This window comes from Schistocerca gregaria, chromosome 1 (genome assembly GCF_023897955.1).
Source record: "Schistocerca gregaria isolate iqSchGreg1 chromosome 1, iqSchGreg1.2, whole genome shotgun sequence".
NCBI lineage: Eukaryota > Metazoa > Arthropoda > Insecta > Orthoptera > Acrididae > Schistocerca > Schistocerca gregaria.
Window position 1 is genome coordinate 143,279,638 of NC_064920.1, and position 17,074 is coordinate 143,296,711.

A 17,074-nucleotide genomic window follows, 5' to 3' on the forward strand; every position below is an offset into this window, starting at 1 on the left:
GCACAATATTTTGGCTGTCCACCTGGCTGCCATCATCTGGTAAGTAGGCCGTCGCACTATCTCGCTGCGACTGAAGTCAAACATGTCACAGTGGCTCCTTTATACATCAACCGTGGGTTCATGCGTGCGCAAAAATAACTGCCCTCTAGCCACAGGCACAATAGCGGACCAGTGGTGAAAGCTCATGAAAACGAATATTGATGTCAAACTCTATTGACAGTTTTTGAAGTCCGAGACAAGGAATGTTGTTTCTTAATGTCAAACAGAACTGGGTTCCAACTGTTGTTAAAGGATACCCCTTATCTCTGTTTATAATATTGTCAGGTAGCCTCATTTCAATGGCTTCTTTCACTACACAGTCCCAGTACTGCAACGCAAGGGCAAGCACTTGTCTCTCATCGTACAGCATTTTAAGTCCTTCCATAAGACAATATTCGGCCACCGCAGATTTTTCTGGCTGAAATAAATGTGTGTGGCAGCGAAGCTCCGCGCAACGATCCTGGGCGTCACAAATTGTTTGTCCAATATAGACTTTACCGTAGTGGTAGGGAATCTTGTAGACTCTGGGCTTTGTCAAACTTAAATCGTCCTTCACTGAGTCCAGCAGGCCTCTGGTCTTAGCTGGCAGACAGAATACACTTTTAATATTAAATTTGTTTAAAATTCTACCTGTTTTTGAAGATATGCTCCCTGCAAAAGGTAGGAATGCCACTGACTCGCTTGTATCTCCCGTTGCTTCCTGTGGAGGTCCAAACTGCAGAGCATGATGGATCTGATTGTCAGTATAACCATTCTTCTTGAATACAGCTTTTAGATGGTCCAGCTCTTGTGTCAGGCTATCTGCTTCCAAGATGTATGCCCATGTGTAATGTGGAAACGATTCATAAACTTAGCATGCATCAGCTGGTGATGAATAGATACATGGGGAGACTGGTAAAAATATCAGGGAATAGCCTGGAGTGGAAGGCATGATTATGATAAAAACAAAAATGAATGGAGGGTGGCAGGACACATAGTCAGACAAGTGGATATTAAATGGACCAAGAAGTTCTTTCCAGGAGTTCAAGGGATAAGAAAACACCGATATGATGACGTAATGGGAAGTGAATACATGACATTGGTACATATGGTGAAGCAACATGAATGCTTATAGCGGAAGATAATATACATGCACATGTGTAGAGGGTATGTTTATTCAATAGTGGATGTCAAATGGTGATGCTGAGTATCTAATATGTACAGTTCACATACACACATGTAAATGGTGAACGTACTGGAAGCATATTACACTGTAAACTTACAAAGCGTTTGAGCAGAGGGACATTTGAAAAGAAATGTTCAGTGTAAAGTGACAGATCTATGAGTGTTTTGTGAAAGGTGGTGGATGACTAGGGTGAAGTGTCTTCTTAATCTGTTGAATGGGAAGTAGTTCATTGTGTGAGCGCATGTTCTGTGCAGTAGACACTTAATTGGTTAGACACATATATGATGTTGGTAGCTAAGATTATAGATAAAAATGATTTTAAACAAGCAACTTCCATAATTTTGTGCTCTCTGTGGCTATTTGTGATCTGCGTTCTCTTATTACAGTTCGGAAGTTGGAGTACAATGCATATACTAACATCATCATTTTACTGAAATGTCTGAAAATTTGGTTTATTGGTTCACATTTTGTCACCAAATAATGTGGAAATAAGTTATTGTAAGTCAGTTAAAAGGTTTTAATTATTACTGTATTTATTAACTAATTTTACAGCCAGAAGTGGCACAAGTGGCTTGCAAATCTGCCTGCGAGCACATAGCAAAATCCATAATGGCTTTTATGCTGAGTGATGATGTGAAGCAGATATCAATGGGTGCACTGCAACAAATCAACTTGGATACAATACAGTGTGAACGTAAGTTGCTGTTTTCATCAGAAAATTATAAAGATTATGTTTGTATGGTGCATAATAATAACTTTAATAAATCACAAGACAAAATTGCTGGCCATGTTTAATTCTGCTGATGCAAACATATAAAAGTAAAAGTGACACACTGTGTAGTTTTCGGAACTAATAGTTCCTTCATTGGCAAGGATAGAGGGATAGGTCAGGGAAGGTTGAAAAGGAAGGGCAGGTCACTCATACCCCAGGGTGAGAGAGACCCACCTGTCAATAGGACAAGGGTGCACAAAGATGGAGGAGGAGAGATCTATTATCTTAGAAATGGTGTGGCACTTTTGTAGTATCTGTTGACAGAACTAGATATTTTGCCATATGAAGTTACGTATTGCCCAGCAATTTTGTCTCATAATTTATGAATTTTCTATCTTGCAGACGAATCATATTCACAAACAGTACCCTGATCAGCCAGAACATTATGACCACCAACGTATTATTGATATAAACCCATCAAAGTGATAGCAGTGTCACCTGGCAAGAAATGACTGCTAGTCAAACACACGCACAGTGTACATACAGGGTGTTTCAAAAATGACCGCTATATTTGAAACGGCAATAAAAACTAAACGAGCAGCGATAGAAATACACCATTTGTTGCAATATGCTTGGGACAACAGTACATTTTCAGGCGGACAAACTTTCGAAATTACAGTAGTAACAATTTTCAACAACAGATGGCGCTGCAAGTGATGTGAAAGATATAGAAGACAACGCAGTCTGTGGGTGCGCCATTCTGTACGTTGTCTTTCTGCTGTAAGCGTGTGCTGTTCACAACATGCAAGTGTACTGTGGACAACATGGTTTATTCCTTAGAACAGAGGATTTTTCTGGTGTTGGAATTCCACAGCCTAGAACACAGTGTTGTTGCAACAAGACGAAGTTTTCAACGGAGGTTTAATGTAACCAAAGGACCAAAAAGCGATACAACAAAGGATCTGTTTGAAAAATTTCAACGGACTGGGAATGTGATGGATGAACGTGCTGGAAAGGTAGGGCGACCGCGTACGGCAACCACAGAGGGCAACGCGCAGCTAGTGCAGCAGGTGATCCAACAACGGCCTCGGGTTTCCGTTCGCCATGTTGCAGCTGCGGTCCAAATGACGCCAACGTCCACGTATCGTCTCATGCGCCAGAGTTTACACCTCTATCCATACAAAATTCAAACGCGGCAACCCCTCAGCGCCGCTACCATTTCTGCACGAGAGACATTCGCTAACGATATAGTGCACAGGATTGATGACGGCGATATGCATGTGGGCAGCATTTGGTTTACTGATGAAGCTTATTTTTACCTGGACGGCTTCATCAATAAACAGAACTGGCGCATATGGGGAACCAAAAAGCCCCATGTTGCAGTCCCATCGTCCCTGCATCCTCAAAAAGTACTGGTCTGGGCCGCCATTTCTTCCAAAGGAATCATTGGCCCATATCTCAGTTCCGAAACGATTACTGCATCACCCTATGTGGACATTCTTCGTGAATTTGTGGCGGTACAAACTGCCTTAGACGACACTGCGAACACCTCGTGGTTTTTGGAAGATGGTGCCCGGCCACATAGCACGGCCGATGTCTTTAATTTCCTGAATGAATATTTCGATGATCGTGTGATTGCTTTGGGCTATCCGAAACATACAGGAGGCGGCGTGGATTGGCCTCCCTATTCGCCAGACATGAACCCCTGTGACTTCTTTCTGTGGGACACTTGAAAGACCAGGTGTACCACCAGAATCCAGAAACAATTGAACAGCTGAAGCAGTACATCTCATCTGCATGTGAAGCCATTCCGCCAGACACGTTGTCAAAGGTTTCGGGTAATTTCATTCAGAGACTACGCCATATTATTGCTATGCATGGTGGATATGTGGAAAATATCATACTATAGAGTTTCCCAGACCGCAGCGCCATCTGTTGTTGACAATTGTAACTACTGTAATTTCGAAAGTTTGTCTGCCTGAAAATGTACTGTTGTCCCAAGCATATTGCAACAAACGGTGTATTTCTATCGCTGCTCGTTTAGTTTGTATTGCCGTTTCAAATATACCGGTCATTTTTGAAACACGCTGTATCAAGTAATGGGAAACTTGAAGAGAAATGAAAGTGTAGAAAAGGCCAGAATGTAACAAAGAGCTTATAATGGTAATACGAGATTATGGAGCCAACGAAAAGATCCAGTAACATCCGCAATGGCTGTATTTGTGGAACTGTTAGATGTCAAGTACTGTAAAAAGAATAAGAGATTTCAAATAGAATATTCAAAGGAGGAAACCCGGAAAACTTTCTTCATTAATAATTAAAGGAGCTGTGATAAATATTATTTGAGTTATACACAATTAATTATTGCTGTGGTAATGGAAGCCACTGAATATAAAAACAATAGCCCAAGATTGGAGCACTTCAGATGGCTTATTGATATTTTTTGTTGTTAAACCAGTGTAAAGTAGGATATGAACTAAGTGGGAGCAGTGGATTGGTTAAGAAAGTACTGATATTTGGCAGCAGCTGGGGCTCAACATTGTGATCTACACTTTAGTAAACGATGTCAACAGACACTGCGTCATATCTTTCACCAAGATGAGCACAAATTTGTTGTTGTGTAACTGATTTAGTGTTTTGTATTAATGAAGCCTCCTACTAATATAAGTGTAGAGCAATTTTAAAAAGCAAACAAGAGAAACATAGTAATCCATTTGACAATTTCCTCTTACAAAAGCATTCTCTATTTTGTAATGTGTCCATTTCATAATGTGTGCATTCTGTAATGTAAGACTTCAGGATCACATTAAATAAATGGCAGATTCTGAGGTAAAGCATCTTTTACACAGAATTTGCAGCATCAGAACCTGTTCCTGGTCTGGAAGAGGGTGCTCTACTGCAGTACTTTGGAGATTTACGGCAACTTCTTGACCTCTTTATGTCGTGGGATTGGCCTACATACTTTCATGACTATGGTCAAGAGAACAGCAAATATCAACGCGTCAGTCCAAACACAGCAGTGCTTTTGCTTGAGAAGTAAGTACTTGCATAAGGCTCATTAAATAAAATGATTATATTCGTTCATAACACAAATTCTTATGCCACTGCAGGTTGCGCGAAGCGGACAAGAAGAATGTGTTTTCTGTCCTGAAAAAAAGTGAACGGGACAAGAAGAAACTTTTGGAAACTGTCCTGCGTCAACTGAGGCAGTTGGCACAAACAACAGCCACAGCAACAGTGACTGGTGTAGCAGCCTCTCCCACAATGGCAACATCAGCAGCCACTGCTGCCTCTTCACCAGCTCCCCCAGTTCTAACATGAGCTGAGGAAAAAAGCCATATGTGTCTGGTTATGTTTGTATTATTCAAGCAACAGAAGTGGCATTGAAAGGATTTTATGTGTGTTCTGCATATTTGTGCTGATAAATCATCTCTGCTACTGCTGTAGCTCGGGTGGTGATTTACATATACTTTAAACATATTGAGTGTGAGCAAGTTGCTTCTCTGGATAAAGGATCCAGGTGGAGTTTCAGTTCCTTTCGAGAACTGAGTGTGCCAGATTTGTAAGGAATGTGGTAACATTTTCCTGATAAATATACTTCCTGTGTGTTGTAATTTGTATTACTTTTGTTGTTGCACTGACTCCCTTCTACTGAGCTCATTGTGATAACGTTTGTGCTTGTAGAAAATAAACCCTTGCCAGTTACAATAATGCTTCTAAAGCCACTAAGACCCCTCCAACGTAAACAGTGAGTAAAGTAGGAGCAGCTGTATTGTGACTATGTGTCCTCATAAATGGGTCTACCTTGCAATTACTCTTTAGAGTTTATATAAGCCTCTCTGGTTGCTGGTGACATACTCCACAATAATGGTGCAATGCATTGCTTGAAGCAATGCCTCTGCAAGTATGGGGAGGAGTCTTAAGAGCAGAAAGATTTTGAAACTGGAGCATAGATACTGCTAAATATGAACATGGGCTAACAACTTAAGTAAATAAGACAATGCATCCAATGATTATTTTAAAAGAAAACAAAAGTTAAATGAAAAAAAGGAAAATAATGAGGAAGTGGGACAAAAACATAACACACTGTGTATCCACTTTTCTGCAGCCCTCATTCCAGCAACAGCAAGTGCATGCTATGCTTTGTTTCTCTACTGAGCATCAATAGTGATGGTGTGGATGTGTTTCAGCATTATTTTTCAAATTAATTAATGTGGAACAGAACAGAACAGTAGAGGCACACGGTACGCCTACATGTATGACAGATACAAATATGTTTAAGAGCCATTTCACGTGAGTCAGTATCCAAAATATTAATTCTGGGAGGGAAAATCCAGTTGGTAAGGTAGACAACAACCAAATCCAATTGGTTACTTGCTGAATGTGCTGGATACCAGCTTGGCACTGTACTATAGTTCATCCTTACATAAAAAGAATATTCATTGTCATGCAAGCTTGTCAAGATCAGGGCTAATATCAAAGATATGGAAGAATGTATACCCTGCCATTTTGGGCTAGTGAGTGTTTGCAGGAGATGTAGAAATGTCACATTAACACAGGACGCATTGTTTCCAGACCATAACTTCATCAGACTCCTGTCATTGTAACCAACTTTCAGAACAAATATTCATTTGACATTTGCAGGAAATACTGTTAAAATTGGTTGTCAGGAAATGCTATCAATTTACTATTAGTGTAGATTCTGTAGATTAGACAGAACAAAACTGTTTGCTTTCTAGGACAGACACATGGACTTGCTACTTAAATCTTTGAAGGGAGTTTTGTGTAAGCCCTTGTCTTTAACTTTAATTTTTGTGACATTAATCAGTTAAATACTGTCATCACAAGTGTTCTGTTGTTTTAGTCTTGTCTGTTAAAGATGTTAATGAAATTCAAACCCTCTAGGCTGATTTTGGTTTTCCATTGATTCATGGTGCTGAACATATTGTTTCTCTCCTTTATTAAGTGTGGCACGTTTGTATGTGCTTTTCCTTTTCAGTTCCAGAACACAGCATAAAAATGTGAAACCCATTGTGTTGTACTATTTTATGTTGACATTCGTGTTATTGCTTCTGTTTTTGTTAAAGGTTTTTTTTTTCATTTTTTTTCAACTATTATATTTGAAACCACAAGATTTGAAATCCAACTCCCAACTTTTTTATAGTATCACCGAATGAAGAAAGAGTGTATAAAGGAAAAATTCAGTTCAATATTTAAATTAACTGTAATTAAATTTCAAAAACATCTCTGCAATTAAAAAAAAAAAATTCTGTGAATCAATGTGACTAGTCTCCGTTTCATTATCTCAAGGTTACTCCACAAAACAGCAGCAAACTCAATGTTTGATTTTATAAGTTGTAATGACTGCCTCTTGGAGACAAACACTGTTTTGAAAGAATGAATAACAATTATAACCAGGCTTCATAGAAACTTACCAGTCACTATTACTGCTAGCAGTCTCTGTAATACTTGTTTACGAATCTTGGCAGACAGTCGTGGCCAAATAACAGCTCATGTCTATAACCTGTTAATATGTACATTATGGTCTGGCTTTTTTATTTAACTATATTCACAGATGTAACTTCAGATATTGTTTGAAAATGAAGACAGTCACAATGGAACTGAGAGAGATTTAGTATTAAAGTGTTGTGTTGATTATCTTGAGGATTGTAGTTAGAATTCTGTTTTGCAATTTATACAGATTTTTTTCAGCAAATGTCCAGACATGTCTGTAAGAACAGACACCACACATTCATATAATTGATTCGCCTTGATGGGCAGTGATTCCACAACCTCTAGTGGGGATGCACAGGGACTGCAAATAGATGGCACTATGTGGGAATGTGAGTAGTCAGGGAGCATGCCAGGATACTCCCTACATTTGTAATAAACACTGTGTGCAGGTGACATAGTGGTTAATGCAGCTGCCTAGTAGCAGGAGATCATGGGTTCGAGTCCCAGTCCTGCACACATTTTCACTCGTAGCCACTGATATTATTAGTTCATTCCCTTTCCTTTTTCTCCTTTTATTTACATAATAAGTTAGTTCTCAGCCTGTAATAGTCCTATAACTCATACCTGTGTTCCTAACAGGTGTTTTGGAATATTATTTTATCCACAGTTAACTGCTCTGTGCAAGTCCATAAATAATGCAAAAAATAAGAAACACTCTGTATTAGTTACATAGAATATTCTTTAATTTGTGTCTTGCCTTAATTTATTATTTTATACTGACAGACCAGACAAGGGAACATACAGCCTTTTCAGGTAGATACAATGCAACTGATAACTTCTAGCTGGGAACAGTGAATATGAATTACCACTTTGCCTGGGATCCATTAAATTTGATAAAGCTTTTGACTCAGTTACAACAAAACCTCGACTAATAGCACTTGATAAACACGATTCGACCTGTGTCACTACAGTGAGAATTATATACATCTGTGCTACAGCTTCCATTAGACTTCATCATTATAGCGACATATTTAGAAAGAGGTGTCATGCAAGACTTCTTATCAACAAAATTCTTCTCAGTAGCCCCAGAGGAAGTTCGCACATCCTCAAACTGCAAAATGAAGTAACATATTAATGGCAAATACTCCAACTTTGTCAACAAATGGAAGAACTTCAAACAGCAAACTTCTAAATCAGTTACAATAGGACTGAAGTAATGTATAACCAATGTGTAAAAAAGAAAATTATATAATACCATGGAGTCATATAACCAGTAGATTTGTTTTTATGGCAGACGACTAAGAAAATAAACACAAGAGCAAAGATGGTGTGGAATGCTCTTGGTAAATGAAATAAATTTTTCAAAACTAATTTCTAATGTTTCTGAAAAGGAAAGTTAAAAGTTGTTGTATATTATCAGTCTGCAGTTATGAACAGACATGGACAATGAATGCAAGTAGTGATTGTCTCTGTGAGCAGTGGAGACGTGTGTGCAGAGTATTGTTAAGAGAGAGGAAAAATATTAAATTGAAGCAAGAAATGATTTAGACTCTAACTTGATTTAAATGGAGGTAGATATAACATGTAGCTAGGTCCATAAATGGATTGAACACACCTCTGCTTGATTTCAACACGTAAAAAAGAGCAGTATGTGAACTTAATAGAAGGTGGGTAGATGATGTTGAAAAACACACAAAACTAACATGGATGTGTATATCTCAAAACTATAATGCATGGAGAAGCCTGCATGAGGCTTTTATCCTGCAGTGGTGTAGCAGGTCGACGTTTTGTGACGTTAGATATTGAGCATCAGTGACAGAGGGGAGCAAAGGTCATTATCTTGTCAGGGATGGCAGGAGGCAAGCGACACTTTGTGGTTGGTGGAATGGGTTCTCTCCTTGGCTCAGTGGGTGTGGTGTGAGTGATACATTGGTGGTTCCACTATGAGTTATTTATTGACACATAAGACCCTTTCAACAAACACAGTAATACATTGAGTTTTAACTTGCTCAATTCCTCACACAGCTGTGCTGTGCGAAGTCATAGCATGCAGATTCCAGTGACCACTGATGTGGCGATGGCTTGTGTAGCAGCGGAGCACCAGGCGGCATTTTCTCCATTCAGTACTCTACCCATGACACACTGCGGCAACGGCGTGGTCTTGTGAATTCAATTGTTACTATATTAATAAATGACTGTGGCATGACATAGAGTGCTCTGACCCAAAATCAAACCAGTGACCATAAAGTTTGGCATCTTTTGATATTTCATCAACCTTTAGGTTCACAGGTGACCCATTTGGTGAGACCACATCCCTTCGTCCTCGTCCTCACTAGCCACCTGAGTAAGTACCGTACAAACTTCTTTCTGGTAACATCTTGGATGGCACCTTCTGCGTTGACTTATTGGCAGAGTCCCGACATCTTCCTCAGTCAAGCAGCGCAGCTAAGTTGTTGCAGCGAAGTATGACATCCACTGACTAACCATCAGTCCATCCATCCAGACGACTTTTCTTAGTCTTGTCTTTCTCCCCTTAAAGGACCACCTCATGTCTGTTTGTTGGAGACATTTATTCGGTGTTTCGCCATTGTCACGAAAATTCTAGGGTGGCAACTGACGCTTCGGTCATTGATCTGTGCTTCTCACGTTGGGCAGAAACGTGACCAGTGTCAATGTTCTAGCTTTCCCTGTTTTACTTCTATGCTGGCATGGTCTGGCATTGCCTTGTCGTCCTCCCTCGCATCGCCAGATACGTCATGCACATGACTTCAGTATGATGAGAGTTCCTGGAGCATTGACAACTGGTGTGCGAACTGTGCTGGTCATTGTTCTCCTTGGAAGCATTGCCCATCTCAGTCATTGATCTGTCGAAGTGCTGACTGCTGTTGTGCAAACTCCACTGGTCATAAGCCTCCTTGTTTGATTGCTACCGCTTCTGAATATTGTGTCTTAACATGTTAAAGTCCATAAAATGTTCACTTAACCTTATGTATTTTTCTGCCGGATCTCTGCTTTGACAACCTAAAAGAACATAATTATTATAAACCCTACAGTGGATGTAGACTGGCAGATGATGAGAACAATGAAGATAGAACCACTGTTACATTGCCATATCATTGAGGAATAAATCACTATCTTGGGTGAGTAACAATCAAATACATTCGACAACAAGAATAAAAAATTTCTAACAACTAACAATGGGTAGGAATTATAGAAGGGAAAGGATTAGGTCCACCATCAGGAACTGTCATAGAATTTGCCTGGAATGGAAAACTTTTTAAAACTTAAATGTTTTGCATTCACTAGATCTTGTCATAATAACAATGAAATCTATTCATGGAATCCTTAGAGTGAAGTACATGTTATCTATGCTTATTGATACGGTGTATCAATATGAAAGGTTATATATGTGAACCAGAACTGTTTAAGGTGCTGTTGTTAGAAGATTCAGTTAACCCTTTTCATGTATTGTTAAATACCAACAAAGGGAAAAAGAGTGATCAATCTGGGAACGTACTACTTCAATAGTATCATTCCCACTTGTTTGATCTCCAATAGATAAGCTCTTTGGTACAGGTGAGAGATTCAGTGTTATGAGGAGTACTGACAATGGGCTGTTACTTGCATTCTCACTTCTCAAGTGATCTGTCACCCTGATGGTGTTCATAGTAAAAGTTAACTTATTCAGTCTTGATGGTCAGCTTGTTGTATTTTCTTGAAGCAGTGGACCTGCTGCTCAGTTCCACTAATTATACTGTGCAGACTTCTCTATTGTGTGCAGAGGGCTGTAGCTGCTTTTGAAAGAACTCTTCTGTTTTTATACATTAAAAGGATTTGCAAGTGTGAATAAGGACAATGATCAGCTGTAGAATGGAATGACAATTCGTGCCGAACCAGGATCCAAACCCGAATTGCCCATTTATCAAGAGCAGTTGGCTATCCATGCATGACTCAGCCAGACCCAAACTTCCACGTGTCTATAAGCTGTACTTGTACATCCATTATGTGTATTCCCATACATGTCAGATGTTGTACTTTGAAAGTCACTTGCCCGATATCAGCAGATTTTGATTATGATGCAAAGTTCCTTTGGACATGCATGTGCCTGCACTGCAGTATTGTATTTATCTGCCAATACTGGGCAAGCAACCTTCAAGTACAACGTCTGACCTGTACAGGAATATGCATAATCGACGTGTGAGACACGTGGTTGACAACATGTGGTGGTGGTGGTGGTGGTTAGTATTTAACGTCCCGTCGACAACGAGGTCATTAGAGACGGAGCGCAAGCTCAGGTTAGGGAAGGAAATCGGCCGTGCCCTTTCAAAGGAACCATCTCGGCATTTGCCTGAAGCGATTTAGGGAAATCACGGAAAACCTAAATCAGGATGGCCGGAGACGGGATTGAACCGTCGTCCTCCCGAATGTGAGTCCAGTGTGCTAACCACTGCGCCACCTTCTCGGTGACTACATATGGAAGTTTGGATCTGGCCGTGAGTCATGCACAGATAGCCAAAGGGTGAGGCAACTGTTCACAATAAGCGGGAATTCCGGGTTCGAGTCCCACACCAGCATGATTTTTCATTGTTGTCATTCCATTCAACAGCTGATGGGTGTCCTTATTTGCAATTGTGAATTCATTTAATATATTTCATAATGGCTGTAGTCCCTGCATACAAAAGAACTTTGCATCGTATCACTTCATGATAGAACTTGTAGGGGACAAAAGTAATGTGATTAAAAGCAATGACTTTTTGTTTACATGCATTCTGTTGAAATGAATTGTATTAATTTTGTAGTTCACCTTAGAATGTCGGAACAAACATGATGTTTATCTGTTATATAGTAATTGATTTATAGGACTCTGCACAATGTATTTTATTTGCATCTCCCTCCCTCTCTCCCTCTCAAGTTCTGAATTTATAGAAGTTGAAAAGCATTGACCTGATAATTTTTGTGTAATTTAAACAAAATATTGTTTCATTTTGCTCATTCCTATTTTATAGCAATAGTTCTACTTAGTAATCATGTCAGTGTCATCAGTTCCTGCATTACAACCATTGACCTGTTGCAAACTTCAAACTTGATTTTTTCTTTGGTCATCTCACTCTTTTGAACTCTCTAGGCTTACAATAGTAGAGAGCATAACTGGATCATTGGTGACATTTTAAAAAAAGGGGGGGGGGGGGGAGGGAGAGATCTAGAATCAAATAATGCATGGATCTATTAATAAAACTTTTGTGGGTAAACAATGGAAAAAAAGGAACGTCAAAAATTGTAAAAGTAAGGCTATAAGATGCTCGTGAAATATATTGTGCTTTCTCAGTAAGTACTTGATATAATCATAATTAGATGCTGGCACTTTTAGAAACATGTCTTTTAACAGTCCTGTAATTATACTGAGGTTTCATATACTGTATTTTAATATTTGCACAATGTTTAGTGTTGGCAATCATAATTAATTTTTTAATTCCCTGACAAAAAATTGAAACTTAAACTGGAATCTGTGTTATTGAATATGGTGGTCAGAGATTTAGGGCAGTGTTAGATGTTGAAATACTATTATGATTGTTTTGAAAGCCACATCATACACTTTCCTCATACCTATACTGTCCTCATCCTCAACTGTTGTCTTCACTCTTTCTTTTTGAAAATTTTATTATGGCAAACATGCACATATGTGCCCAAATACATACCATTTGCTGTCAATTTCTATAAATAAAATAATGCTAAAATTGTTCCAAAATCACATCTGACTGAATTGTTATCATGACACATCTTTAAATCGCAACAGTGTTTTACTGGGCATATGTTGTTGAATACCCCACAGCCAAGAGATAATCTTTTGGGGATTTTTTTAACTGCAGAAGTGACAATTTGACATTCTGGCAAAAACTCTTAAACACTAAATAATTCATGATTAACTTATAGGTTATATTCTATGCTGACTTTATAATTTGAAAGTTAAAGCAATGCCAGTGATATGTTTAAAACAAAGGAAATATTTTGCAGATGAACTTTATGTAGTATCTGATACGTTTTCCTCCACTTTCATAGAAAGTACCCATACAAAGGTAATGTTTCTCAAACGATTCATTCACACATAATATTCATAAAATCCTATCATGGAGGCACCTTCAGGGACGTGGAACCAGTCAACTAATCCATTCACAGTTAGTAGCAGCCACTGTAGGTTATTAACACATTATGACTAGTGCTACTAATGTACTCATGCTGATAATTAAAAGAGTTACTTCTAGATTACTTTCTACCAGGAGAAAAACAGTACTCTGAAATGAGCCTCTGGTTCTCATCTTAGACTACTAAGCTGCTGTTTTTATCTAGTACTGCAAACAGATCAAAATAAGCTCTTTCTGTATTGGCAGTGTCAAGGTACGTGTGATAGAAACATTAGAGATAAGCAAAATTTACATACCTGGATGCCAGTATTCGGATAAATTATAGATGGCGTGCTCTGATGCATACCAGCAACTTGTTATAAAACTGTGATTCATACAGTATAGGGAAATTATTTTTTCATCCAGTATTATGGTTGTAAAATACACTGTTCATCCTAAACTCACTGTTGTGGTTAGACACCAGAAGAGCTGTCTACAAAATGTTCAATTATCAACTTTACAAAATAATCAAGTTGCACTCTTCTGTAGAATAAATACTTGCTGCATTGCACCAGGGTTCTGATGAATAAAAGTATGCTAGCAATCCTATCTGCCAATGAATGCAAAGAAAGAAGTTTCTAAGTACAAGGCAGGCAGAATGGAGCATTCTTGTTAACTTATCTGCACTTCTTACAACTGCTAGTTATTTGTTTGGAACTCTGTAATGTGAATATTTGTACAATTAAGCTGTTTGCTGAGAACCAGTTATGAGCTAGCTCCAGTACCCTCCTGGTTGTATCAGCAACAACTCGCCATGGCACAGAATGTGTCTGTAGTTTCGCAAGTGACACACATTTTTCTCACTGAAATCAAGGCTACATACTAGCCATTTATGCAACAAAGCTCTTTTTTTTTCAATACTAATCTACAGCAAAATTTCATAAATGGAACCCAACCACATACACATCATCTATGAAATAGGAGTAGTTATCAAACAGAAATGATTTCAGTTTGGGAAACTACTTTCTATTATTTAAACTGACTAGTGTAGCTGAGACTGTATGTATGATTTTGGAAAACTATACTTTTCTTAGTTTACCATGATTAATGGAAATTCTATATTGCTGCCATTTGATCATCGTGGGACACTCGACTCTTTCATGAAAGACACTTCATACAACAGTGACTGATATTTATTTCTCAATGTATGTCATCTTCTTGTTGGGAACAAATCAAAGTAGAACAACAGTAATTCAAAGTGCCCTTAATTAGAACTATCCAAGATGAAATCAATATTGAAATATCGTCATAGTGACTTCCCAGTCGTTCATATTAAGACTTGTTAACACCCTCTTATGCCTGATAAATAAAACTTAAAACATTTGCTGTTGGGGCCAGTTCACAGTCAGAGTTGCTATCTTTAAGTTTCCAAGTCATATTAATTTACAGCACTCAAATAGTTGTAAAACACAGTCTCAACTAGATCTATTGCTTGGGACATTATTCCACTTTTTGTGTATGTAGCCACTCTCATTTCTTTATGATATCTAAAGTAATGGGATACTAATTTGATTTATCTATGTGCATATGTTCAGTTCCCACCGAATATAAAAATCTGGATGTGAAAGGCAGATATTTAAAATGTATCACTGTGGTGGAAAATTGTTGTCTTCAGTCCAGAGACTGGTTTGATGCAGCTCCATGCTACTCCTCCTGTGCAAGGTTCATCATCTCCCAGTACCTACTGCAATCTACATCCTTCTGAATCTGTTTAATGTATTCATCTCTTGGTCTCCCTCTACAATTTTTACCCTCCACGGTGACCTCCAGTACTAAATTGGAGATCCCTTGATGCCTCAGAACATGCCCTACCAACAGATCCCTTCTTCTAGTCAAGTTGTGCCACAAACTCCTCTTCTCCCCAATTCTATTCAATACCTCCTCATTAGTTATGTGATCTACGGATCTAATCTTCAGCATTCTTTTGCAGCACCACATTACAAAAGTTTCTATTCTCTTCTTGTCCAAACTATTTATTGTCCATTTTTCACTTCCATAAACAACTTCCTGACACTTAAATCAATACTCGATGTTAACAAAGCTCTCTTCTTCAGAAACACTTTCCTTGCCATTGTCAGTCTACATTTTATATCCTTTATACTTCGACCATCATCAGTTATTATTCTCCCCAAATAGCAAAACACATTTACTACTTTAAGCGTCTCATTTCCTAATCTAATTCCCGTAGCATCGCCCAATTTAATTTGACTATGTTCCATTATTCTCGTTTTGCTTTTGTTAATGTTCATCTTATATTCTCCTTTCAAGACATGGTCCATTCCGTTCAGCTGCTCTTCCAGGTCTTTTGCTGTCTCTGACAGAATTACAATGTCACCAGTGAACCTCAAAGTTTTTATTTCTTCTCCGTGGATTTTAATTCCAACTCCAAATTTTTCCTTTGTTTCCTTTACTGCTTGCTCAATATACAGATTTAATAAAATCGGGGATAGGCTACAACCCTGTCTCACTGCCTTCCCAATCACTGCTTCCATTTCGTGCCCCCTCGACTCTTACAACTGCCATCTGGTTGCTGTACAAATTATAAATAGCCTTTTTTTCCCTGTATTGTACCCCTGCCACCTTCAGAATTTGAAAGAGAGTATTCCAGTCAACATTGTCAAAAGCTTTCTCTAAGTCTACAAATGCTAGAAATGTAGGTTCACCTTTCCTTAATCTTTTTTCTAAGATAAGTCGTAGGGTCAGTATTGCCTCACGTGTTCCAACATTTCTACGGAATCCAAACTATTCTTCTTCTGTAAAGAATTCGTGTTAGTTCAGTAATTTTCACATCTGTCAACACCTGCTTTCTTTGGGATTGGAATTATTATATTCTTCTTGAAGTCTGATGGTATTTCGCCTGTCTCTTCCATCTTGCTCACCAGATGGTAGAGTTTTGTCAGGACTGGCTCTCCCAAGGCATTGTTTCGACTTAGGTCTTTCAGTGCTTTGTCAAACTCTTCAAGCAGTATCATATCTCCCATAATATTGTCCTCAAGTACATTGCCCTTGTATAGACCCTCTACATACTCCTTCCACCTTTCTGCTTTCCCTTCTTTGCTTAGAACTGGGTTTCCATCTGAGCTCTTGATATTCATACAAGTGGATCTCTTTTTCTCCAAAGGTCTCTTTAATTTTCCTGTAGGCAATATCTGTCTTACCCCTACTGAGATAAACCTCTACATACTTACGTTTGTCCTCTAGCCATCCCTGCTTAGCCATTTTGCACTTCCTGCCGGTATCATTTTTGAGACATTTGTATTCCTTTTTGTCTGCTTCATTTACTGCATTTTTATAATTTCTCCTTTCATCAATTAAATTCAATATCACTTCTGTTACCCAGGAATTTCTATTAGCCCTCGTCTTTTTACCTACTTGATCCTCTGTTACCTTCACTATTTCGTCTCTCAAAACTACCCATCTTCTTCTACTGTATTTATTTCCCCCATTCTTGTCAATCATTCCCTAATTCTCTCCCTGAAGCTCTCTACAACCTCTGGTTCTTTCAGTTTATCCAGGTTCCATCTC

The 17,074-nt window shown here is 38.6% G+C and overlaps 1 protein-coding gene across 3 annotated transcripts in view; it reads left to right on the forward strand.

The window, feature by feature from the left end:
* The window catches only part of LOC126334924 (exocyst complex component 6B), a 151,055-nt gene extending 143,859 nt beyond the window's left edge, over positions 1-7,196 (forward strand). For all 3 annotated transcript variants that reach the window (XM_049997660.1, XM_049997670.1, XM_049997650.1), the window contains exons 14-16: positions 1,757-1,898; positions 4,766-4,952; positions 5,027-7,196. In XM_049997660.1, the coding sequence (XP_049853617.1) occupies positions 1,757-1,898; positions 4,766-4,952; positions 5,027-5,237 (540 nt within the window). In that variant the 3' untranslated portion in view covers positions 5,238-7,196. The remainder of the gene's footprint in view (positions 1-1,756; positions 1,899-4,765; positions 4,953-5,026) is intronic.
* The last annotated feature ends 9,878 nt before the right edge of the window (positions 7,197-17,074 follow it).